This window comes from Podarcis vaucheri (genome assembly GCF_965113315.1).
Source record: "Podarcis vaucheri genome assembly, chromosome: 6".
Classification (NCBI taxonomy): domain Eukaryota; kingdom Metazoa; phylum Chordata; class Lepidosauria; order Squamata; family Lacertidae; genus Podarcis; species Podarcis vaucheri.
In genome coordinates, this window is record NC_138764.1 from 78,625,624 (window position 1) to 78,652,762 (window position 27,139).

The following is a 27,139-nucleotide window of genomic DNA, read 5'->3' on the forward strand; positions in this document are numbered from 1 at the left end:
TAATGGAGATGCTCTGGATGTTTGAAGACTATGGCTTCTAACACTTTGGTAAAGAGGGAGTATCCATATTTCTGTGCAAGCATGAATACTTGCACTGATGGGATGCTTACTTAGTGCTCCATTGGATACAAGCCATACTCAACTTCCCATAGTGCCCTTGATGGCGCCAGGGGATTGTGGGAAACATAGATGGCCACCTGCAGCTCCCACAGCCAGGAAAACCCACCAAAATAGGAAATGGATCAATCTACCAAGGATCCCCTCAAATCTGGAGCCAGCCCTGGATGCAGCTCCCTTGGGTAGCTATTCATGTAGTGTGCTTTCTCTTAGTGGTATAGTGGTTAAGAGCGGTAGTCTCGTAATCTGGGGAACCGGGTTCATGTTTCTGCTCCTCCACAGGCAGCTGCTGGGTGACCTTGGGCCAGTCACACTTCTTTGAAGTCTCTCAGCCCCACTCACCTCACAAAGTGTTTGTTGTGGGGGAGAAAGGGAAAGGAGAATGTTAGCCGCTTTGAGGCTCCTTCGGGTAGTGATAAAGCAGGATATCAAATCCAAACTCCTCTTCTTCTTATCAGTTTTTCATAGTCCTTTGCCTTTCAGTTTCTTCCTATATATAAAAAAATGTGTTCTGAAGATGGCAATAGATTTAATGCCTCTCTGTACTAAATTCCTCCCTTTTATTCCTCATTCCAGTTTAAACTTGCTTGATCTGTAGGATAATGGCTTGCAGATTGCTTCCCTCCCCCTCCTCCCAGTGATCTGGGTGCTTGTTGGCAATTTTAGCTTGGCTGACTTTTCCACAGTGGATCTGACACAGAACAGTCAACTCTCATCTTCACTTGTATCAGGTGCTGGGTAGCCATTAGCTGTGATGGAACCATGAGGGTGAATGCAGAGAAATGGTCTGCTTATTGGGGGGGGGGGTGTTGGTATGTTGAAACTAGAAATATTTGCACATTTCTTCAATCCCTGTAATCTCAGTGGATTCAAAAGTGCTTTTGGGCTTTACTGGCTCTATTATTTCTATCCTCACTTCAATGCTTTTATATGAAAAATATTCATGCATATAAATTACTGGTGTGTGTGCGTGTGTCTGGTTCACCCGCGACATACTGTGAGCAGCTGACAGCATATGCATTTGTAGTGCACAAATGGGTGACATATAGATTATACTAAATTTGAATGATCTTTGATGGTGCAGTAGTGCTGAGCTGTACACTTGGGCTGGCTCATTTCTCACAGATACATTGGACGGACCCTTCCAGTTCTATCTCATTTAAATTCTTGTGTCACCACAGAATAACATGTCATGCTGAGTTTGCATGAAAAAGGCTGGCTTAACTATATTCTAAGTCCCAAGCCTGAAGGAGACAACTTCTCTTAGATATTGGAAATGCACCATGAGCAAGAGGGTTGCAGCTAATGCGCAGAACTATAGGTGTATGTGAGCTACTGTGGTAGTTAAGGGTACCAGTTGGGTGCTGGAACTCCCTAGCTTGGGTTATTTTGGGTCATCATAAAATCACCTGATGGTCTTGGACTTGTCTCTGTTCTCAGCCTCCCATCTGTTATACAGGGATGATGATGATGATAATAATCATCATCATCATACTGGCCTTAATTTTATATACCGTATTTTTCGCTCTATAACACACACCCGACCGTAACACGCACGTAATTTTTAGAGGAGGAAAATCTGTAGGCATGCCACCCGTAGGCATTTCCTCCATAACACGCACAGACATTTCCCCTTACTTTCTAGGAGGAAAAAAGTGAGTGTTATGGTGCGAAAAATACGGTACTTGTTTTATGGACCATTGGAAGCACTTCAAACACTTGTTAAAATAATTATTATTTCCTTTTTTAAATATATTTTTATTGAATCTTCTGTTTTACAATTTAAAATACTCATTTAACATCCTTAAGGTATCAGCGACTTCCCTTCTTCTCTTTCCATGGTTCATTTTACATATGATAAATCCCTGCATATTTTACAAAAACTATACCAATCAGTATTTCATTATTGCATCCATCAAAACTTATTTACACTGTTGAATTTATCTTAGTGTTGTCAGTGTTTTCAGCTGTCAACTTGGAGTTAAATACCATTTGTGACCCATTTTCAAGTAGTTCTCCTTCATAAAATAACATGTTGTAAACTTCAAGTCACTTTTTCCAGAGTTTTCCCCAGAGGTTAAAATTTATATTGTGTCCTATATCTATTGCTCATTGTGAAAAATAATATTTTTTTCAACCCTCTGAAATACACATTGTGCTAGTGTACAGGCTAGTGTACTCCTTTCTTTTTTTTGTACTCAAACTTTCCACCCTTTCTCTAATCTGCAGTCCACTGAGATTCTGTGACAAGGATGGGGAACCTGTGGTCCCCCCAAAAGTTATGCTGGACCTCCCATCATCTCTTGGACATTATGACTGTGACTGATGGTCATTGTCATCCAACAGCAACTGTAGGGCCACAGGTTTTCCACCCCTATTCTATTGGGATGAAGCAGCAGTTGGGCTTGAGGCAGGGTGGGAGTGGAATTTATTTCCTCTTGTGTCTCCCCCTCTGTCTCCAATCACTACTACTTCAGTTTACAGTGGTATCTCGGGTTAACTACTTAATTCGTTCTGGAGGTCCGTTCTTAACCTGAAACTGTTCTTAACCTGAAGCAACACTTTAGCTTATGAGGCCTCCTGCTGCTGCTGCCGCGTCGCCGGAGCACGATTTCTGTTCTTATCCTGAAGCAAAGTTCTTAACTCGAGGTAATATTTCTGGGTTAGCGGAGTCTGTAACCTGAAGCGTATGTAACCAGAGGTACCACTGTATCGGAAATATATCTGGCATCAGGAGACATGAGCAGTGAAATCTCTGTAACAATGTGGAAACCATGCCTGAACGGAACTAAGAAGACTTTTCTTTCCCTCCTAATGAATGTGCGTAGAGCAAGCATCCCAAAACTCGGCCTTCCAGCTGTTTTGGGACTACAACTCCCATCATCCCTAGCTAACAGGACCAGTGGCCAGGGATGATGGGAATTGTAGTCCCAAAACAGCTGGAGGGCCGAGTTTGGGGATGCCTGACATAGAGTGTTTCATTCTGCATTTTTTGTGTCTACTAATTTATGTGGGCTGTTTCACGTGTTCTATAGGGACAAACCTGGATTTGCCGCAGTGTGTACTCAGCAGAGAGCTACAGCTATTTGTGATGAGGGCAGGTGTATGATCTGCTTGTTTTCAAATGCATGTCCCATCCACATGTTTGTAGATGTATTACTGAGACTTCATGGATATGGCTTAAAAAGCAAATGTATAAAGTAGTCTTCCTGATTGTCCTAGTTATAAGGAGATGGAGAGTGTGTTTTGTAAGCTGCTTTGAGGGCGCTGAGTGACAGAGAAGTAGCATAGACATCCTGTAAATAATACAGTGGTACCTCAGGTTACAGACGCTTCAGGTTACAGACTCCACTAACCCAGAAATAGTACCTCGGGTTAAGAACTTTGCTTCAGGATGAGAACAGAAATTGGGCGGCGGCGGCAGCAGGAGGCACCATTAGCTAAAGTGGTACCTCAGGTTAAGAACAGTTTCAGGTTAAGAACGGACCTCCAGAACGAATTAAGTTCTTAACCCGAGGTACCACTGTAATCTGCGTAGGCTAAGGCATCCTTTTACATCAGAAGTTTGGCTTCCTTCCTGAATGCTTTCCTGATGAGCTGGCATAAGCCTTTCACAATGTGGATAATGTCCAGCTTAGTTACATGTAGGTCAGTGTAAATTACCATCTCATTGCTGTAGCAGCTCTGTACTTTGGTGTTTCCAGACAAGGACTTAATGTTGCAAGCCAGTCATTGGCAGCAGGTTTTCTGATTTTCCATGGAAAGGGGGAAATTGGGATTAAATGGGGCAGGGATGGAAGATTCAGGGTGGCATTTTGATGCCAATGGCCTCATGTGGATGTGGCAAATAAACAACAACGTGTGCATGAGCAGCACCAATTCCATAATAAGTACTTGTCTGGAAGCATCCTTTGTGTTATCTAGCTAGCTAATCTGCATGGTACCCGACTTTGGGTGTGGGTGGATGTCAAGTGATATACAAGACTTCCCATAGATGGGGGGGGGATTGCTATATAAATAGCAAATATTCTTATTTATTGCTGTAACTGCTACATTCTGACCACTGTCCCAGTTTGGTATGAATTGTATAATCCTGCTTGTAAACATTTGCAAGGTTTCTCCCCCTCCCCAATTTTTTATTGAAAAAAATAGCCAGGAAAAGTCTTCAAAATTGCTAAATCTGCTATTTTTCCCCTTTTACAGCGGATCGTTGTAAAGAAGTACAGCAGATCCGAGAACAGCATCCAAACAAAATTCCAGTGAGTATAGAACGGATGGTTGTGTGGTGTGTGTGCTTTTGTTTGAACTTCTGTGTTCCTGTGTTCCATGCTTCGGTTTTGGCTCTCAGTGCCAGCCTGCTAAAGTTGCTCATTTTCCTCTTACATGGGCCGAGATGGAATCGCTGTATTGTTAACACTCAACATCTTGAAAGCAGAAAATAATAAAATGGGGCTGTCCCCTTATAAAAATTATAGCCAATATTTGAGGGCAAGGATATGCACTCTGCAGGTTGAAGGTGGAGATGGAGGTTGAGGGAGAAAGCTGTTTACAAGGCATGCCAATAAGTTCAAAGAAGACAGAAACCAACAATTTAGCAAACATGCAATAAATTCAGTGTTGCAGAAGAAGCAATCTTAACTGAAATACGTAAGTACAAAGCAAAAAGAAAATTGACAATAAACTTGAAACTGCTGGTACAGGACTTATTTACTCCAGGGAGCCTCAGCTGCCTGGTTTAGGCCTTATCTGCACTATACATTTAAAGCAGTATTATACCACATCAATCTGTCATTGCTTTCCTCCAAAGAATCATGCAAACTGCAGTTTAAGGGTGCTGAGAGTTCTTAGAAAACTCTTCTTCCCCTCACAGAGCTACAATTGCCAGAGTGGTTTAATAGTCAGTCCCTCTTCCCAGGGATCTCTGGGAAATATAACTAGGCCCTTGTAAGTGACCAGCTCTGCCAGCTGCTGGCAACATTTATTATTTCCTAACCAAAGGGAGCAGCAAAAAGAAACAGCAGTCCTTTTAATTACAAGGGCCGAGCATTCTCCGTTTCCTTCCTACATGGTTTGTGGCTCTCTTTTGCTCACCAACCCATCCTATTTTGAACTTTCCTTCCCAAACACTTCTTTGGGCTCGGGATTCTAATTACAACATTATCAAACATTTATCTCCTCGGTTGATTCTATCCATGATTCTATCCTCCTGGCATTAACCTTGAAATAATCAAGTGAATGCCAAAGAGAAATTCAAGTTTCTCTGGGGAGGTAGTTGCCTCAAGGCACAAACATTACTGCAGTCTCTTCCACTTGTGCCAAAGCAAAAGCGTACCTGGTACTCCAGCCTTATCAAAGGACGAATTGGAGAGTCTAAACTAGAAAGCAGTAATTTTTGCATGGGAGAGACTTTCCAGGAAATTAGCCTCTGAACTGTTTTTTGGTTGTGATCATATACTTATTCCTCCTCCTCTTTTTTTTGTCCCCAACTGAAAGAATAATGTAAATTAAATAATATTAATAATTCCCCAACCACTCTGGGCGGCTTCCAACAAAATCTTTAAAATACAATAAAACAACAGACATTTAAAACTTCCCTAAATAGGGCTGCCTTCAGATGTCTTCTAAAAGTCAGATAATTGTTTATTTCCTTGATATCTGATGGGAGGGCGTTCCACAGGGCAGACGCCACTACTGAGAAGGTCCTCTGCCTGGTTCCCTATAATCTCACTTCTTGCAGTGAGGAACCTCCAGAAGGCCCTTAGCACTGGACTTCAGTGTCCGGGCTAAACTGTCATCTGGATATCTATGAGTGCTTCTGGATGGGTGCGCAAGCTTCCTTTTCTTTATTTGCATCTGCACAAAGATATTGCCATCAAGATGTTAGCCTATGTTTCCTCTACCTCCCCACCCCACATTTACTCCCCACCCCACATTAATCTGAAGTTAATCTTTTAATCTGAGAAATCAAAGAAACCTGTTGCAATTAACTCATTTGCAGTGTTGGCCCGTGGAAGAGCAGGGTCTCTGGGAAGGGGTATTTGACCTCCTTAGAAGCTCCCTATTCTCTGGGTTGCAGCCCTTTCTTCCTTGTTCCATTCACTTGCATGGAGCAGAGGAAGAGGAGGGGGCTGCAGCTGAGCACCCCCTTGAAGGTTGAATGCAGCAGCTCTCTTGCTCTTGGATGAACATGAGGAGAGTGGGAGAGTGCCCAAATCGTATTTTTTGCCTGAAGTGGCAGAAGAATTTAACACAGAAGAATCTTGCCGTGTGGAGCTATTCTCATTGTTAAATCAGAGTTCCGTGAATGCTTTTAATAATTGTGGGCCACTAACGTCCTCTGCCACTACTTATAGATTTCCATCATGTTGGGCATGGGTTTGTTTGAGTCAACAACTTGAGGAAGAATGTGTCAAGAGCAACGGAATAAATTCTGATAGAAGATCTAAAATTTAGTCAGCAGGGATACCCAAATTGTCTACTGAAACTTGCCAAACCTTGGGTTGAAACAGGGCAACAGTTCACATGGGCAATAGGCATGGCTAGCAGGTAGGGAAAGAACAGAGGGAGTCTGCCAGAATGGCTGGTTGGTGAATTACTGGATTGTGAGTTACGGTATATATTGGCATGAGAGTCATTGCTCTCAAAAGAACTATATTTCCTTTTTATGAGTATTCAAGGCCTCCGCTTTGCTGCTTTGTTCTGTTGACAGCTCCAGCAATGTCAGATTCCTTCTGCCGTGGCTCAGAGAAATGTATACTAGCTCTTTTGTTATGAGCATATTGTTCCATTGAAATATGAGTTCTTGAAAAATAACACGGTTGGCTCTAGACTTGCGCTGTTCTCTCATCCATTCTCCAAATACTGCGAAACTTAACTTCCTTCATAAATACTTAGCCATTGTCACTGGGTAGCAATTGCACATAGGTCAATGGAACCATTGCTGCCTGTCTATGAAAATGGCACAAGAGCAGGCAAATTTAATCTATGCATTATGGGGAGAAAGGAGGCAACCGATCACAATTTTGCCATTTTTAGCAGCTGCCCCAGCACAATTTTGTATGTCTAAGTTACATTCTCTTAAGTGCCAGGTGCCATGCTTGAGGAAATCAATCCTGTCTTGTTTTGCTCCTGCAATGACTGGGCAGAATCGTTCTGCTCCCCCCAGCTGTCTCCTTGTCCGTCTTTCTTTCTTCTCCACCTGTCCCTCACTAGCCTCTCCTCCTTGAGAGTCCATGCTGGGTCAGTGCTAATCTTGTGACCACACAGTGGTTGCCTGTTTATAATCTCTGCTGTCAGCTGCTTGATTTGAGAAGGAAGGGGGACAGGTTCTCCTGGCTAGAGGAAGCCAAGCTCTTTTTAAAGTTAGAAGAACCCTGCTGGATCAAGTCAAAGGCAAATCGAGTCCAGCATCGTGTTCTCTCTGTGGCCAACCAGATGCCTGTGGAAAGTCTGCAAGCAGTACATGAGCAAAAACAGCACTCTTCCCTCCTGCAGTTTCTGGCAACTGGTGTTCAGAGGCCAACTGCTACTGACAGTGGAGGTAGAATATAGGTATCATGGCGAGTAACCGCTAATAGACTTGTCCTTCATGAACCTGTCTAAATCTCCTTTAAAGCCAACCAACTTGGTGGCCATCACTGCGTCCTGTAGGAATGAGTTTCATAGCTTAATTATTTGCCGCTACTGAGCTGCATTCTTCTATCTGTGCAAATTAACCCACAGTCTGCATTGTATTTTCTTACAAGTGAGACCAGCAGCAAAACATTGCAGCATGTGGATTGCTCCTTTTGGGGTTCAAGGCAGCCAACCATGCGCTCTCTCAGGATACTCCATTCCCTTCCTCTCTAGTTTTGTAAAAAATATATGTTCTTTATCTTCTCAACTATCAGCATGCTCAGTCCTCACTGGAGTATTTTGGACTCCTTTAGATTTGCTCCCCTTAACATTTTATATTTGTAGCTCTATAAATCTTGATTATCCAGGCATCCTGGTAATTCTTCCTTGTGCATGTGTGGTGCTGTTTAGGCTACATAAGGATCGCCACTTGGAAAATGAGTTGGTTCATGATATTTTGCATAATTCCACTGCTGCTGGTTGGTGAGGAAACTGAAGGGAGGCTATGCAGGATTTTGAAATCCAATCAGCAGTGCTGACAAGTAGGCATCTTATTGAGCATCCCCTATAGCTCCTTGGATTTCACTAGGCATTGACCACATATCTGCAAAATGGAAAGGCATTCCTACAACGCTAAGATTCTGAACTTTGTGGTTGGTACCAAATCCTGTAACTTGCATAGTGTTCATGCAGTATTGCAAAGTACACAGCTCCCTAGCCAACAGCTCTTTAGCTATTGGACTCTAAAATGCCACAAGCATGATATCTGGTGTGCTTGTATGTACACCCATCTGTTCTCTGCTGCTGATACTTGAATAACTGTTTGGTTTGGTTTACATAGCTACATGGGAAGCTGTTTAGTTCAGTCTGTTGGTACATCTAGCTGAGTATTGTCAGTGCCTGACTGGCAGTGGCTCTCTAAGAGATTCAGAACTGGATGCTTGCCAGGCCTGCCTGGAGATGCTGGGAATTGAAACTGGATCCTTCCACATAAGAAGAGCCTGCTGAATCAGGCCAGGGGCTCATCCAGTTCAGCATGTTCACTATGTTCTCATAGTGGCCAACCAGGAGCTTGTGCGAAACTCACAAGCAGGACTTGAGCACAAGTACACTTTTCCAACAATTGGTATTCAGAAGCATTGCTGCCTCCAAGTGTGGAGGGAGAGCATAGCCATCAGGGCTAGTAGCCTCTTTGATAGGCTCATCCTCCATGAAATTGTCTAATCCTCTTTGAAAGCCATCCAAGTTGGTGGCCATTACAGCCTCCTGAAGAAGCAAGTTCCATAGTTTAACTATGCGCTTCATGAGGATGCTCTGCCACTGAGCTATGGCTCTTTCCCAGCAGCATCACACAAGAGCAGCTCATGGTGTTACTAGCTGTGGATAGAGTGATGGTTCTCTCTCCAGTGCCAGCAGTGCTGTCGTCTCTGCATTCCTCCCCACAGTCCTGGATGCCATCAATGTCACGGCTGCTATCTGCCACATTCTCTCCAAATGCCCTATGGGAAGTTACAACACAAGGCAGCCTTTGACAACAGATTGCAATGATCACAGCAGCACCAACCAACAAATAACTAACTAACTAACTGTGGCTCAAAGTCATTGTGGACAGTATTTTTGGAGCTTTGTAGGTGTACAGCCTTCAGTCCCTCCCACCTTCAAATTAGATGGAATATGGGCAAGGGGAAATAATTTAGAAAAATAATGTTGCAAGGTGTGAAGAATGCCTATTACTGCAGAATGTGTTGTTTGTTAATATGGAATTTTTTTTTAAAAAAAGGAAAAGAGCGCCCTTTGCAAATCAGTGTTTTAGCTGAGCGGTTTTGCAGTCTTTCAATCTTGAGGGATCTGTTTCTAGAGTCTTCCAAGGATCTCATGCACACTGCAAAGGATTTGGGTATGTGTTCTAGGGCACACACTCATCTGATGCATGGTGCTAGCAAGGCATGTTGGGTCTTGCCATCGCCCTTGCCAGAACTACAAATGCAGCTGAGAACATGTACAGCATTTTTCTGTAGCTGCACATTGCAGAGGGAAAATCAGTGGTGGGCAAGCTGCCTTTCAAGAAGATGTATCTGCCATTACTGATATTTTCCTTGAGGAACCCCCTGTTACTTTCCAGGGAACCCTAGGGATCCAAGCAACATAGTTTGAAGAAAAAACAACAACACTGTTCTGGTCACGGTCAAGATCTTCATCTACTTTGCAAACATGGGGAAGCACACAAAGAAAGAGATTCAAGTGCCGCTTGAGAGAAAACATTAGATAATTTCCTTTGACCACAAATTTTTATGCAGATGACTCCCAGACTTACCTTTCTGCTCCTGACATTCCCCCCACCTCCTCTGCTCAATACAGTATCTCTATCTGGCTCTGAAATTTCATCCTAGCCATCTCAGTCATGCCATACTCTTAACCTGAATGTGTTTGAAAGCAGAACGCATAATCCTTATCTATTGCCCATCGCTTGCCACTCCACACTTCTGTGTCATTGTTCAGTTCTGCTTCTCTCTCTCTCTCTCTCTCTCTCTCTCTCTCTCTCTCTCTCTCTCACCTTCAGCTTCTTCTTTTTTCTGCACTTATTCCTAAGGTTGCTTTCAACTGACAACTTTCCATAGGTGCACACTCAGTCTGTGTGTGCATGCCATCAGTGCTGCTCTGTTGCTGCACTGTGATGTTAGCATGTTTCAAGTTTTCATGCATGAAGACTCAGAGACCCTAAACTATTTTTTTCTGGAGCTTTTGAATAAGGTTCACATTCTTTCTTGTCCGACTCTATACCTCCTTTATTGTCTCCCTTTCCCCCACTCCCGTCTTAATCCATGCTCTTCCTTAAGAATGCAGACAACCGCATTCTCTATATACTGTGGTACCTCGGGTTAAGAACTTACCGTATTTTTCGCCCTATAGGACGCACCTTTTCCTCTCCAAAAATGAAGGGGAAATGTGTGTGCGTCCTATGGGGCGAATGCAGGCTTCAGGAGAGCCCCACCGCCAGCCCCACAAGCTCGGGGGACAGCGGGGAGGCGGAACGCCGCCATCCCGCTGTCCCCCAACTTTGTTAGAAGGCTGGCGGGGGGGGGAGAAGCCTGCTTCTCCCCGTCGCCAGCCCCGCAAACTCGGACAGCGGGGAGGCGCAGCGCACCATCCCGCTGTCTCCCGACCTGGTTTGGAGGCTGGCGGAGGGCTTCCCCCTGAAGCATCTGTAACCCAAGGTACCATTGTATATAAAAAACTCCCTTTCCTACCTTAATATCATGCCGCCCTCAGCCTAATAGACTGTCTTGATTTTCCCTCTACTCGGTTTCATTGGATGACCCTGGGCTCTAGAATTTTGAGAGAGAAAGCAACATCTCCTTATTCTCTGTTCCCCCACCAAAGTCCTCTCCATCCTTCATTTTTTGTCCTGCCTGCACTGCTTAGATTGTAGATAAATAAGCCTGGAGTTGTGTCACCTCTGTATCCCTTAGGGCACCCAGGATGCTGTTAGAGCTAAGCGAGTAGCACATTTGCTATAGTAAGCAGTCTCCCATTCACTTCTCCTGGGTGCCTCTCAGCCCACGGGTGCAGAAACAGAGTCTTGCCATACATCTCTGAATGTCATCAGCTGTCACTGTAATCTCCAAGCTGTAGACAGCAGCAGCAGAAACAGCAAGGGCTCCTCCTCTGCCTACTCTCATTGCAGTAGGAATGATTTCCTCCTGTGAGGGTGGTGGGTGGGATTGGTAATTAAAAGGATGCCTCTTATCTCCTACTGTTGCTATTAGACACCGGTAAGGACTTTAGCAGAGAGGAAGATGAATGGTGAGGATCCAGGGAGGAAGCTATTGAAGCCAGCAATGCTTATGCTGTGCTCTTGTCATCTTCCATTTGTCTAATAGTAGAACATAAGGATTTCCTAAACTCAGAAGGTTGACAGTAGCTAGGCACTTTAGCACCATCTGTGCAGGCAGATGTGTGCCACCCCTTCCGTCACTCTCACTCTATCCTTCACTACCCTTTGCAGTCTGGGGACATGCACGCAGGTGTTTCTGTATCTCTCTGTGTACATGCACACCTTTAAAATGAAAATCCTAAATAGTGCACCCAAGTGCAAAAGCAAATGTTACTAGCCTCAGTTATCACATTTCACAAAACAGTGGCATCTTGGTTCCCGAACGGCTTAGTTGCCGAACAAATCGGTTCCCAAATGCCGCAAACCCGGAAGTAAGCGTTCCAGTTTGTAAACGTTTTTCGGAAGCCGAATGTTCGACATGGGGTCCGCTTGAGTGCAGAAAGCTCTTGCAGCCAATTGGAAGCTGTGCCTTGGTTTTTGAACCGTTTCGGGAGTTGAACGGACTCCCAGAATGGATTAAGTTTGAAAACTGATAGTTTCCTGGTTAAGGTTTGTGCAAGAGTGATAAAGAGGCCTTGTGCAAAGGCACGTTGTTGTTGTTGTTGTTGTTGTTGTTGTTGTTGTTGTTGTTGTTGTTATAAAAGCCTGGTTTATATACCATAATTAAAGTCCCCAAAATTATCCCCCACATGTTGAGATCTTGAGAGAATAGGTCATTGAAATTCAAACATGCCCTCATTATGCAACAGTTGATGGAATTAGGCATTCTAGTGTCTTTTGGGCTGCTGGAAATAAAATGGCTGGGTTGTACTCACTCAGGGAGCAAATGTAAGTAGGGCTGTGGCAGTGGAGGCCACCTATCAGAGTGGCAACACATACACCCCCCCCCCCAAATGAGCTACCAATATATATATATATATATATATATATATATATATATATATATATGGAGGGGGGGAGAGAGACAGAAGAAAACAATGAGCTTCCATACCGCAGATATATAATGGGTAGCTTTTACTTAATAGATTTTCTGCAGGGAAGGAAAATCTGGATTAAATACTTTAAAAGTATGGGTTGGCATTTTGACAGTGGTATCATTGTGTGGATGCTGGGGAAAAAAATTTTTTGCAGGCATGAGCCACACCAAATCTACAATAAGCTTCCATCTGGAAGGCCCCTTGGCAAGGGGCAGAGGGGCAACATCCATTGTATCCTAAAAGGCTCTGATTGAAGGCGATTATTCACTATGCTTTTTAATAACTGCATGGCAAGGAGACATTGAACAGACGTGATTCAGTGCCCTGAACATGTATTTGAATGCCTTGCTTCTTGGCTCTTCCCAAAGGCAGCTGGTTGGCAGTGGTTCAGAAGGACGTCTGGGCCAGATGGACCTTGGCCCGATCTTTTAAGGCCAATTCTTACACTAGGACACCCTCCCCCCCTTTTTTGCAAACAATCATGCATTTGCACAATAACTTCATTTATTATCTGTAAAAAAGGCTTCAGACGTTTTTCTGCTGAAGTAGCACTTCTGTTCCTAGAAGGAGAGATAAAAATAAAATCTGGACTGAAAGTGGGGAGTGAATGAGGGTGGATCAGCATTCAGCTGGAACTCAGCCCCAGAACCTGTTTTCAGTTTTGGGGCCCAGCCCTTGAGCATCTATAGAATCGTAGAGTTGGAAGGGACCGTGAGGGTCATCTAGTGAAGCAGCGGAGCTACTGAGGATGTGCAGAGTTCCTTTTCCTAACTAGCGAGCAAACCAAACCATTCCCACACATCAGTAATTGGGGATCAGGGCCTTCCCCATTATGTACCTATATAGCTTCTCGGGTCTGTAAATGAAATGATGTTAAGAAGCTGTAGCAGACCAGAGGCCCATCCAATCTAGCATTCTTCTCTAATATTAACCAGCCAGATTTTTATTCATTTATACGAGTATTTCTAAGCTGCCAACGCCTGAGAAAAATACCATGGAAGTGTACTATACAAGCACCAAAACATCATAAAATACAGAACATATGGCCAACACTGAATCAAATTAATTCCCCAAAAGAGGTTGATGAAACAAAAACCAGATGCCTATGGGAAGCCCACATGAATGCAGCAACACCCACCCTGTGCCATTAATGTCCCCCAGTAACTGGTATTCATTCAGATGCATACTGGGTTGTATTTAGCACAAGGACTGCTGCTTGCACAGTGGTACTTTCCACATGAACCCCTTCCACATCTGCTCCAGAGGATTGTCAGAAACCTCAGAAGACATTTCTTTTGTGGTGGGGTGGGGGGCATACTCCTGGCAGCAGGTTCTGCTCAGCTCAGTTTGTAAATAGATAAATGCAGGCAGGGTTGGCACATTAGATTTCAGTGATCACAAGAATATGCAAGTAAGGACTGTGAGAATAACAAGATTAGCGAGCAGTTTATTTGGTTATGAGAGGCAGGAGGATATACACATATGTATCTCACATACATACAAATGCACATATATGTACAGTGGTACCTCTGGATGTGAACGGGATCTGTTCCAGAGCCCCGTTCGCATCCTGAAGCAAACACAACTCGCGTCTGTGCGGGCGCGGGTCACAATTCACTGCTTCCACGCATGTGTGTGACGTCATTTTGAGTGTCTGCGCATGTGTGTGTGGCGAAACCCAGAAGTAACGCGCTCCATTACTTCCGGGTCGCCACAGAGCGCAACCCAAAAATATTCATCCTGAAGCTACTTCAACCCAAGGTATATGTATATGTATGATGGATGCATAATCTTCTTCTTTGGTGATCACTCGTAGCTGAGTTATCTTCCATGAACACGGTCTTAACATTTGAATCCGTAAGTGACTGTGGAGGCCAATTCTGGATCCACATGTCCTTCCCCAGTGGGGACGTAGGTTTCCAGGTGGGAGTTGATCACGGTGAGGGTTTGCCAAACATGCCTTCCTCTTCTCCCTTTCATCCTGAGTCCGAGTGTCTTCAAAGTCCATGACCCCTTTGGTAAAGGCTGTTCTGCGACTGGAGTGCTCGCAGGCCAGTCGGTGTTTATACTACATTTTTAAAGATTTGCCTTGAGAGAGTCTCTAAACCTCTTTTGTTGACCACCAGCATTACGCTTTCCATTTTTAAGTTCGGAATAGAGTAGATGCTTTGGAAGACGATAATCGGGGATCTGCACAACATGACCAGTCAATTGAAGCTGATGTTGAAGAATCATTGCTTTGACACTTGTGATCCTTGCTTCTTCCAGTACACTGGCGTATACCGTACATGTAGGTGAAAAACAAAATCCACTTACTGCTTAGAGTTGAACTATGTTTTCAGTTTGGATAAAAGCTTTTTAGGTGTGTGTGTGTGTATATAGGGTATATAATGATTGAGTACTCTTCTGCATGGGAAAAGCTAGTATATCCAAGGAACAGTTAGGCTTAACCCCTTTTCTCTGATACTCTAGCTGTCAATTGGAGGCCCGAGCTTTTTCTTAACATAAGATAAATAGAACATGTTGACTCCACAACCCCACCATCATTCTGACATGGTTATCATCCTTTGTTTCACATTCTACTCCTCTTCATGTGTTATTCACATAGAGGACTCTCACACATACACGGGAGCAGGAGCAGGGCAACGCCACAGGGCCTGCCCAGACACCACTCTTGCCCTGATGTCCATGAGTTGAGTGCAGATGCCACGCTTTTCTACTTCTGGGGCAAGTCTGCAGCCATGTGCCTTCCTAGATAAGCAGACTGAGACTGGTACCTTCAGTGAGTAGATGCCTCTGGGTCAGAAGCTGCTTCATATAGAGTCAGACCACTGACCCATTTAGCATTGTCACTGTTGCCCACTCTGACTGCCAGTGGGTTTCGTCTTTCCCTGTCTTGCCTGGAAATTGTCATGGAACCTGGCACATTCTGCATGCATTGCATGTGCTCTACAACTGATTCAGTAGGAAGCCAATATTACAACCACTACTGCATGTCTGCTAAAGCCTCTGTTTGTGACTACCACTCTGTGCTGGGTACAGTGCACACTGCCTGCTTGCATTTACTCTTTGGCCTATTCTCTGGCTGCTTCCTATCTAATAAGAGACACACTTCATGTACGGGCACAGTGGTTGAATAATTCATATCCCAAGATACGCAGAGCAGATGTGATTCCCACATTGCCTGGCAGTTGTTCCCTTTCTCTGGCCCACAATTGCTTTTGTCTAGAGCTGACTAGACGAACATGTCACTCCGTACACTAAAACTGGTCTTGTGGCGTAGAATTATCCAGCAAAAGTGATTGGCAGCAGGTTCCGGGCAGATAAAAGAAAACTTTTCTTTTCAAAATTGCATGCAATTAACAGGGTTGCGCAGCTCCAGGATGTTGTGGTGGCTGTTCTTACAGATGGCTTTACCCTGCAAAGGAGCAAATTAGATCAATTCACAGAGAAAAGTCTTTCAGTGGCTATTAACTAACAGGCCTACAAAGGCAGTCTACCACTATTGCCAGTAGCTAGAAATGGCCCTTGAAAGATGGGCACTCAGGCCTGCCTTTATTATGAGCATGCCAAGGGCACCACTGTTAACTTCATCTTGCCCAGCTATCTGGTTTTTCCCTCCAAGGACAATCCAAGCCCCGTTGCACTGGGGTGGTGATGGAGTGAGCGGCATCCATCCCTCACCTGCAGAGTGAGCAGAAGGGCAGCTGGTGGGATCCATGCCAGTGGCAGCCAGCAAAACCCTCCAAATCAGGGCTTTCCAGAAAAAGGGCAGGATCTGTTAGTTCTGAAGCCAGCCCCGCTGCTGCTGTTAAATGGTATTGAGCCCAATCTGTGCCAACTCCAGGCTGGCATTGTGGTCTGCTTGCCCCTCCATCTTTTGCTTTGGCTTCCCTGCATGGCAGGTCTGTGAATGAAGCAGCCCTGCCCCTCTGTAAAGCCCCATCAGGGATACCTTTTATTTCATAGTACAGTGGTACTTCAGGTTAAGAACTTACGGTAATTCATTCTGGAAGTCCATTCTTAACCTGCAGCTGTTCTCAACCCGAAGTACCACTTTAGCTAATGGGGGCCTCCTGGTAATGCCACGCCACTGCTGTGTGATTTCTGTTTTCATCCTAAAGCAAAGTTCTTAACCCGAGGTACTATTTCTGGGTTAGCGGAGTCTGTAACCTGAAGCATCTGTAACCCAAGGTACCACTGTATTTTAAAAAAATGGCAGTTGTGTGGCTTTGAGTTTGTGACACTAGCAAATATTGATGCTTAAAAGGATTGCTTCTGTCCAGGGGTTGAACCAGTGGGCGCATTTCAAAATCTGAGATTTGGGAGGGGAAAAGATGGAGACTCAGCAGATCTGAGGTGGCTGCTTACTGCCAGCACCTTCACATTTGCCTTTTAAATATCAACTTGGTGGTCCTTCCATGTCATCATCAAAAGCTTTAGGGAAGCTTTTAATATCTGAAGGACTATTGTACTTTAATATTTTGTTGGAAGTCACCCAGAGTGGCTGGGGAAACACAGCCAGATGGGCAGGGGTATGTATGTATGTATGTATGTATGTATGTATGTATGTATGTATGTATAAATAAATAAATAAATAAATAAATAAATAAATTGTCGTCACCACCATCATCATGCCACAGAGCTGTGTCATCTCTGTGTTTCACTGCCGAGTGGCTGTTGCACCATCTTGTTGCCTTTATTGATTCAGAAGATTCTCCTGTTTGTGAGCACTGGCATACATTTTGTGTTGTACACAACACCAAAGGGGATGTGGGCCTACTGAATTCTCACTGATGCTAAGGCTGTGGACAGGCACATATAATTTGAGCAGTGAACGAGCCAATAAAACACTTTTTTAAAAAAATGCTGGCTTTCGTTCAAGATCATGGAAATCATTTTCTTTTTAACTTTTCATTTGTCTGCTTTTACAAATAAGATATGGGACAAACATACTAATGACTGAATGTTCAGGCTATCATTTAAAATAAGTTTTAAGAAGGTGGGCGCAAGCAATCTGAAGGAGAGAGGAGCAAGACCGAATGTGGAGTCAGCATTCAATTTGTTGATTACAGTACAGCTTTCAAAAGGGGTTCTTGTAAAACCAGACAGAAGCCACTCCTGACTTCAAGGTGCCAATTGGGAAAAGCTTTGATGTGGTTTGGTTCTTGATTTTTAATTATCTTCACATCCTTGGGTTTGTTTGCTGTTTGAAAGGCTGTCTCCTTAAGGGCTGCCGTGATAGATCTGGATAAGAAGAAACCTGACTGCGCCCATTTCTCTCTCATCAGGTCATTATTGAAAGATACAAGGGGGAGAAGCAGCTGCCTGTGCTGGATAAGACCAAATTCCTAGTCCCTGACCATGTCAACATGAGTGAATTGGTAAAAATAATCCGGTAAGTGAAAGGCCTCAAAGCAGCCAGCTGTGATCTGCTCCTGAGAGTGCAAATCAAGGGTTATTTTTTTTGGCATGGGAACAGCTTGTCCTTCTAACTAGCTTCCTAAAGTAGGACATGGGGATAGGGCAGTCCTCTTCTATGAATTAGAAGGGTGATGAGGCAGCTGCAAAGGGTGCAGCATGGCTTCTCATCATGCACTGACTTAAGGAGCTGAAGGCACAGCAGGTAGTGCTGCTGCTTGGGGGAAGCAGAAAGGATATTTCCCTGAATCTAGACCATCATCAGATCTGCAGGCACTCCAGATGCCGACCAGGTTTGCCACCAAAAGATGCCATCTCTCTCTTTGGAGCTATTTGTGGCATCTTTGGGTCTGAACAAATAAGTGAATTGGATTCCACTGTGCAGGTCTGTCTGCTAGCCTGGCGCTGGGCTCCCACGGCTTGCGGAGAGCTGCATGTTCTGGGGGCTGGGGTCGGGGAAAGCTCGGGCTTCCCCCGTCCCAGCCCCGCGCCTGGGGGGAAAATAAATTCCCCCCCCCCCAAAAAAATTAGGTGCGTCCTATGGGCCGGTGCGTCCTATAGGGCGAAAAATGCGGTAAACAACCTATGGCCCTTTAACTGTGTGCTCGGGTATGTTATTATTTTGGTTTGTGTGTTTTTGTGTTGTTCTACTGTAAACTGCCCTGTGACCCTCAGGCGAAGGGCGGCACAGAAATGGAATAAATTGATTAATCCTGAACTTCCTTCTGCCCCTCTCCACCAGTCGCCGGCTGCAGCTGAATCCCACCCAGGCCTTCTTCCTGTTGGTGAACCAGCACAGCATGGTGAGCGTTTCCACCCCGATCTCTGAGATCTATGAGCAAGAGAAGGACGAAGATGGCTTCCTCTACATGGTCTACGCCTCGCAGGAGACCTTTGGCTACTGAGCGCCTGTCTGCACCAGAGGACTGACTCCACAAACTGTTGCGTTGACATCCCTGCCTCCCCAACACTCCCCCTGCCCCCCCCCCCTTGGCACACCAGTGCAGACAGAGGGCTGTGGCTCGGGAGCAGCACAAAAAGCAACTGGTGTGCCTCCACCTTTGCAGTGCAACAGACCAAGCTAGTTCTGTGTGTGTATGATTGCGTGACCCACAAGTCTCTACTTCCTTGCCCTTGACCCCCCGTGTGGAACACTTGTTGCGCCCCCCTTCCTTCCCCACTGCGTGCGCTTTCTCTGTCTCCTTTTCTGTCTCTGTTGTCATCATGTCCTTTTTTCTTAGTCCAATGCCAAATTGATGGAGCTTGTGGCAGGCGGAGAAAGGAAAACGCCACCGCTACAGCAAGGGGAGGGGCTTATCCGCTGAACTTTTATTAAAGGGCCAGAAATCTGATGGCAAACAAACAAAAACAAATAACTACCACTGCTCTTGCGTTTTTAATTACTTGCATATCAATTCTTGGTGCTACAGAGTAGATGTAGGGTCTTCTACAGGACTGTGTATAATGTATATCTCTTAGATTTGTTTTATTTTGTAAGCACGACGGGGGAATATAATTTGCTTGTATTATGTAGATTTTGAAAAACAAACAAACCAAGCCCAAGCTTCTTTGCACTTTAAAACGTAGTAGAGGTGAGCGTGGAATTAGCTTAATTTTCACAGATCTGCCGTACCCTGTGCTGTGTCTCTGTCAATATTTATACTTGCCTTTTTAGGATTGTTTTTGTTTCGTTTTTTAAAGCCAGCCCCTCTCCTTTCTTGCATGCATGAGTTTCTTTTCCTTTTTTTCTAATTTTCTTTGTCCCATTGTGGCAAGCAGACCATTCACTCAAGGAATGTACTGATTTATATTGCTTTTTTCCTCTCTTTTTTAAATTTATGATACCAAAAACGTGTGTGTATGACAGGAAAAACTCCCCACCCAGTTGAATCTATACAAATAACTATATAAATAAAGATAAGTTAAAATTGTGTCTTGTTGTCAGAGCAGTAGATTTCACCTACCCCAAATCTGAGACGTCCTATACAGTCAGACTGAAAGCTGGTGACGAGGAGTCGTGACAGCATGCCTGTTCTCTGCTTGTGTCCTTGTGCCACAAACTTCCACGGAAATGCTGAACCTAGTTGTGCAGTGTAAATGAAGTTGTAAATGGAACATGTGCACAAACCTCTGTGCAATGGTGTAGCCCTGGAGCAGAGCTTTCCAAACTTTTCATGTCAGTGACACAGTGTTTAGATGTGCATCATATCGTGACACAGTAATTCAGTGTTACTAGCAAGTGGGAGATTAAACTAACCCCTTTCTAGCCCCGGGAAGAGAATTGCACATCTACACACTGCAGCCCTAGAGAATGTATTTAGCTAATGGAACCACTGGGTTTTTTGGTTTTTTTTTAGTAAACCAGAAGGTGGCTTCTGGGCGTATTAGGCCTGTTCCCTTGTTACTGTCTAGGGATTGGGAACCTCTGTGACTATAACTCCCAATGTCCCTTGCCCTTAGCCTTGCTGGTTGAGACTCATAGGTGCCTGGAGGACTTCCTCACTACCCCAAGGAACCAAGCTGTAATGTAGTTCTTGTTCTTGAGCTCTACTGCAGTGATGGGGAGGCATGAGGCTCACTGGCTACTGTAAACCTCTTTCGACTATTAGCCCTTTCAGGTGCTCAGAAAGGGCCGCACGCACAAAAAATGAAATCGAGCCGTTTGGTGCCACTAGTAATTTCATTCCTTTTGCCACATGAGCAAAGCAGAAAGTGGGAAGAACCGTGCCATTCTGCGCAGGTACCAGTAAGACCACACAGAAGAGGCAAAGGGGAAAAGCTGAACTTTAGGTCTCTTAAAGGAAGAGAAATACAGCAACAGACTTGGTCGTGCTAAGTTAGGCATTGGTCCTGTAAATATAGAAAGCTCCCAAAGGAGATCTTCTCATGAGCAGTGTGATACATGAGACCTATGAGGTCTTGTGTCACATATGCTTCCTGTATCTTTGAAACTTGCCTTCAAGTTCACAGTTGCTGCTATTGGGAGATCTATGAGAAGCCAGGCTACATGCTCTAACTGATGTTGACAGCGTAACTGTACATTCTGCATAGGCTCAAAGGTCTCAACACCATGAGGGCCTTCTCAGTAGTGGCGCCCACCTTGTGGAACACCCTCCCATTAGATGTCAAGGAAATAAACAACTACCTGACTTTTAGAAAACATCTGAAGGCAGCCCTGTTTAGGGAAGTTTTTAATGTTTGATGTTTTATTGTATTTTAAATATTTTGTTGGAAGCCGCCCAGAGTGGCTGGGGAAACCCAGCCAGATGAGCGGGGTATAAATAATAAATTATCAGTATAAGTGATGCAAATTGTCAATTTGCACCATTTATTCTACTTTTGCTTCTCATAGGACCAGTGAGTAAGGCAGAGAGCCCCCCCCCCCGAACTCCTCCTGGCTTTTTAGAATTCACCCGCAATTGCAAATGCCCTTTAAAGCCTACGTTTGCAGCCATAAAAGTTAGAAATATGCTTACGAAAGTTAAGACTGAATTTGCTGCCAAATGCCAACGTCTTTCCTTGAGCAGATTCACAAAATACATCACGCCCACAAGAAAAACTGCTGCGAGCAGCATGCCGACCAGCAACAGGTTTACAATTAAAATCTTGGAACCGAATTGGATAGTACCAGTCGTACAGGGAAGCAATGTAGTTCCTATCTGGATGGGAGCCTCTGAACACACCAGCTCCCCCCCCCCCCCCCGCTTTGTGCAACCATGCCTTCCGTACTGTGAGAAAATAGCTCAGCAACACTTTCATCCTCCTCGGTGCAGGCAGAAGCCACTTCCCCATGGCTGCTGGCACCCAATTTATTCATGCCGTATAGCTTTTATAGCTTGACAGTCTGCTGTACAGATCCTTCCATGTGTAGGAAAGCAATCTCGTTATTAGAACAAACCCTTCCCTGTTAAAAGTCATCCCAGTTCAGTACATTGCTACTCCTCATAGCCCTTGCCCCGCTTGGGAAGCCTGAGTTTGACCTGTCCACAGCTTATGGACCCAAACTAATTTGGGATGGCGTGCTAGTAGTCATTAGGAATCCAGGTCCAGATTCAACTCCTGCCATTCACAAACTGCGGTGTGAGAAACCCTAGGGTTTTTTGGAAGCTCATCAAAGATCCCTCCATGAGATCAGCAATAGTAAGATGCTCTAAAAGGAAGATTGACAGCTGCTTGCCATCCATCTTTCATTGCATGTGTTGGCTATGATCCGCGTTGGTAAGCAACAGGTCCGATGACGTAGGTTGGGTCTAAAACTTGCCCTATAATTCTGTACCAAATCCATACCAAACATTCTCCTGCTTCTTGACTTGCCTCTTCCTCTCGTTCTAACACACCTGTTTCTCTTTCTCTTTTCCTCTCCCCCTAAACAACCTCCTTTTTCACTTCTTGGGGGGTATGTGTGCAGCCTTTGCTTTTTTATTTCCCTGTCACAGGCTAGCAAGTTATTGACCCTCTGCAAAAATGGCCACCTGCATTGGAGAAGGACAAGCGCAAGCCTCAAATTATTCTACGTGGTTCACATGGGAAACAAAATGGCTGATGCCATGGCAACCGCTCAGTGCCAAGATGCTGCAGCTCCAGGGCTTCTGCATGCCAGCCCAGATTAGGATTTAAGAGGATGAAAACGAGGGGGATGGGGAGAGAAACTCTAGAATCAGGACACCGCCGAGCTAAAGCAGGGGGAAATATTATGTTACATTAATTACATTTAGCTAAAAGGTTTTAATAGCCCTTGGGTAAGGACGGACTAGAGACGCTCTCGACTAACCATTACACGTGCACACTTCCAATGCCAGCTTCCAATTATCTCTCATGTACTGCAAATAATATAAATACCATTAGACCATCATTCCACTCTCAGTCCTAAATAGAATAATGCACCAGTCATTCTCCAGTTTACAAAGACAGCATGGGTCCTCAAAATGCCCATAAGTGAAAGGGGCAGACCAGCTGAGAGGGAAATTAACTGTATTGCTGACCAAGGTAATCTTTCTGTCAATTGATCAGTTTTCCCGTTTGCAACCAAGGGCTCAAGTCTTCTGACAAGACAGCCATTTTGAAAGCCAAAAGCTATCAGGTAATGCTGACACATGGCTCAGACTGCTCTGCCAGCTTATGCTTTTCCCCCTAAATAAGTGATACCTTTGGACTGCGTTGTCTCAAATGAAGGACATCCATTTTGTCCAGTGGACTGCGACATTCTGAAGCATCAGTCACAATCGGGGATGTTCAACAGCTGGGCAGAACCAGATGTTTTAAACAAACGACAGCATTTAACCACAGCTCTATAATAGTCTTTATGCTTCACTTTTATGTTGGTTAAAGCATGTCACATATCCTAGCAACCTTTATGCCAAACCCTGTAAGGTGGGCCATCTTTATCACTATCCCTATATTTTATTATTTTTGACCTTTGTTTCAAAAAGTAGACTAGGCATACAGTGTCATTCGTTCTTGCGATTCCCATACTGCTCCCAAAGGATGATGGTAACGCTGAGGCAGAATGGCTTACACAGGCATGGTCAAACTTGGCCCTCCAGCTGTTTTGGGACTACAACTCCCATCATCCCTAGCTAACAGGACCAGTGGTCAGGGATGATGGGAATTGTAGTCCCAAAACAGCTGGAGGGCCAAGTTTAGTAATGCCTGGCTTACGACAACCCTGTATTGTAGTCCACTGTTCTCGCAGACAGGTGATCATGCCTTGAGAAGAGCACTACGGTGAGCCAAGCCAGAGACTACAAAACCAGAGACTATGATAAATGCATGGTTTGAATGTGTCCTCTCAGCCTCTCTGTTACACTTACACACACACACACACACACACACACACACACACTAGCACATCAAACAGATGCAGCAGTACTTCATAAACACATGCAACACTCACAGAGGCTCCCTCCCCCCCGTCTATTGTCTTCCGCTGCTGTTGAGTGCTGAAAACTGATATATTTCTTTTGGGAAACAGGCTCAACCAGGGAGGCATCAATCTACCCAAGAGTGTCGTGTTGCAAAACATGCCCTCAGTAAATGGCTGATTAAAATAGGAATCTAAAATCCCCCAATTTTATCCAAACCAGAAAAAGCTACATCCTTGCAATACCCTTGAATCTTTTCACACGAGCGGCCAATAGCATACATTTATAAAATGCCTTGGTAAGACACAAAAACGGTTGCAAATATAAGATGCCTGCCTCACAATGCACGGTGTTTAAACCGCTATGACTGCCATTTTTCGTCAGAATTTTCTGAACCTTGGTCAGGTTGCATGGAGTGGAAGTGCATGCAAGAAAGTGGGGGATGAGCTGGATCCCGGTACAGGATCCTGCACCCCAACCTGGGTGCATGCACTGAGTCTATACACATGCAGTTAGCATGAACATAAGGGTGGTGGGGCCCTGAAACAGCCAACCTTCAATTCATCACCTTGTTTACTGGTGGCATATTGGGAGGTGGTCATTTAGGAGGCACAAGGGCAGTGGTGGGGTGAGGGAGCATCTGACCGCTTTCAGCTTTTAGAAGTGCTCATCATACACGCTTGCATCAATGGCGGATCTTGGGGTCTCAAATTTCAGTGGCAGCCTGTGCGATGCCAAAATTCGGCGCCCCTTCACCTCTCACACTCCGTTGTCAATCATAGTTGCTGTGCCCCTGGTGGCAATCTGCACCCAGTGCGACCGCACCAGTCATGGTCCCCATACATCCACCTTTGCTTACATCTTTTCAAGAAGGAAGGTAAGAGCTCCTTGTCATCCTGTCCAAGCTGCTGAGAGTTGGTGGCTTTTTTATTTTATTTTAAGGTGTGTAGGGGGAGACAAAAAGGGGGAAATAAAGGTAACAAGCTTTCCCTGCTGCCACTGTAAGGCTCTCCTCGAAAGCATCAGGAATCACTTTGTGCTGACACCCCCTGCCATCTGACGGACAAACCCAAAATATTATCTGCCCTAAATTCAGATGAACCCTGAAAGAGAGAGAACAAGACCAGATCCAACAGGTGGTACAGGGAGCACACAGAAGTCAGGAGTGGAAATGTCGTCGGAATATTGCTTGAGTTACACTGTGCCCCCAACCCACCTGTACAGTTGAGCTGAAAGAGTCTTCCTCGGAAAGCCCTTCAAAACTCACAACTCAAGTACCATAGTCTCCATGCACTTCTTTGAGACAAGGTTATGTCCTGGAAGCCCTGCCTAGGTAAAAGTCACTCTGTTATGGAGGTCTTCTAGATTAAGGGTGGAGGACCCTTTTCAGCCAGAGGTCACATTCCTTTCTTGGCAACCTTCGGGGGCCACATCTTATGGTGGGTGGGGCCATAGGCAAAAAGTGGACAGAGCAATGAATATAAATTTTGCCTTTGTAAGGTAGGGTAGATTCACACACCTCTCTCTTCCATCCAGACAATACCTCTTGCTCATGAGAATTCAAAGGCGCATTCCAAGAAGGCCCCTGGGTCTGAACTTCCCCAGCCCTGTTCTAGAAAATCACTAAAAGTGCAATTTAATAAGGCAAGCTTTTTTATTTTTATTTTTAAAAAATCCCTTCTGAAAGATTGCTTTAATACACTGTAAGAGAAAGGAAGCTATAGCCTGTAGAGCAACTTTGCAAAAAAAAAAAATAAAAAAAAAATAAAAAATGACAGAGGGAACATTAAATTGCAGATTCAGTGGGCCTGAAATTGATCTCTTCTGCTTATAGTTATAAAGGTGGAGTGGTTTTGTCACTGGGCCTCTTCTGGGCTTTAGGAGTTTGGCTGGGTCTCGTTTGGCTACCCGGTGAGGGAACCACACCATTGGTAAAATTAAAATGTCAGAGAAAGAAACTAGCCGTAGCTGTGCTGGGTTAGAAGAGTTAAAAATAGCAGCCATCTCCAAACAAAAATACCTGTCTCTTGGTTACTGAAGGGAAGTGAAGCAACTGAACACACAAGCATTAAAAGGGGGTGGGATAGGGTGGCCATTTTTGCATAGCTGCTTTTCTAATACAGTCACAATTTACTGCTTCTCCTACTAAAACAGTAACACTTTGGGTAGAATATGTAATGGTTATAACTACTGTTGGGCCCAAACATTCCATTAACAGTGCTCCCACTTTTGTGCTTTCTGGCCTCAAATCTTAGGTTGGGAAGAGCTTGGAAGAATCATTTTCCTATGACTCTTAAAAGCTGAATGGATTATGTAGCCCAACCATGACCTCTCTGGTCAACATGCATTCACTTTGGGATTCCTGTAACTCTTAATTTTCATTTTCCTAAGACTGCATGTGAATAATTCGTTTGCATGTACATAGTGTTTCCCCGTTAAAGAAAAGTGAACAAGTTTGATCCACCTGGTGATTCCGCCAGACGTCCTCTGAATTCTTGGGTTACATGCAGCAGAATGCAAATCTCCATGTCTCCCAGGCTTGTTCCACTGGGCAGCTCCACTCTGACGCACATCAAACTGACCATTTGTCCAGAGCACAAAACTGCACACAGAATACTTGGGGCCTCCCAGTTTCCAGTATCAGTGCAAGGAGAATAAGTGTCCAAGAGTAGCTGCCCATTCTCTCCCGAGGGCGCAAGGATCCCTGTACATCAGGCAGATGAGCTGCCAATTCAAGCAATGGAAGCAGAGCAGCAAGAGGAACCAAATAAACACTTGCTGAAGTTATTCCTTTCCTCAAGGAGAAAATTCCCAGGAGTTTCCCCAAGAAATAATAATAATAATAAAAACCACCCATGGCCTTGACACTTGCCTGGATGCAAGACCCCTCCTTGGTGTCAGTTCAAATGCATTTCATCAAGTCCCGAGGAATTATCCAGAACTGATGAGTGGCATTCGCAGCGATGACAAGAAGATTCTGATGCGGCTGTGGGCCACCCAGGTGGGCTGTTCAACCTGTTCGCATGCTCTCTGCATCACGCTTTGTACCAGCACTGAATGGGTTATTCCCCAAACAGGAGCCCGTTCACCATACGCAAAAAAAGGTATCTCCCCACCCCTCCCCAAGTATCATCCGTTGTCTGTTCCCGCAGTCGCATCAGATGCCAACTTTATTTGAGAACCAGCATGGGGTCTGTCCTGTCTTTTCGAATTAAGTAGATTCCGTGAGTGAGGTAGTACTCCCTCTGCAGGAAGGCGTAGAAATAGTCTGAGATGAGCAAGATCTGCAGGGGAAGAGAAGAAAAAACATGCAG

General features: G+C 44.7%; 2 protein-coding genes across 2 annotated transcripts in view; one reads left to right on the plus strand and one right to left on the minus strand.

Moving 5' to 3' along the window:
- MAP1LC3A (microtubule associated protein 1 light chain 3 alpha) overlaps window positions 1–19,895 on the plus strand; it is a 39,882-nt gene extending 19,987 nt beyond the window's left edge. Inside the window, exons 2-4 of the mRNA XM_082226601.1 lie at window positions 4,321–4,376; window positions 17,835–17,941; window positions 18,707–19,895. Coding sequence (XP_082082727.1) covers window positions 4,321–4,376; window positions 17,835–17,941; window positions 18,707–18,869 — 326 coding nt within the window. The 3' untranslated portion in view covers window positions 18,870–19,895. The remainder of the gene's footprint in view (window positions 1–4,320; window positions 4,377–17,834; window positions 17,942–18,706) is intronic.
- A 5,565-nt stretch (window positions 19,896–25,460) lies between these two features.
- PIGU (phosphatidylinositol glycan anchor biosynthesis class U) overlaps window positions 25,461–27,139 on the minus strand; it is a 29,198-nt gene continuing 27,519 nt past the window's right edge. Inside the window, exon 12 of the mRNA XM_082226274.1 lies at window positions 25,461–27,109. Coding sequence (XP_082082400.1) covers window positions 26,996–27,109 — 114 coding nt within the window. The 3' untranslated portion in view covers window positions 25,461–26,995. The remainder of the gene's footprint in view (window positions 27,110–27,139) is intronic.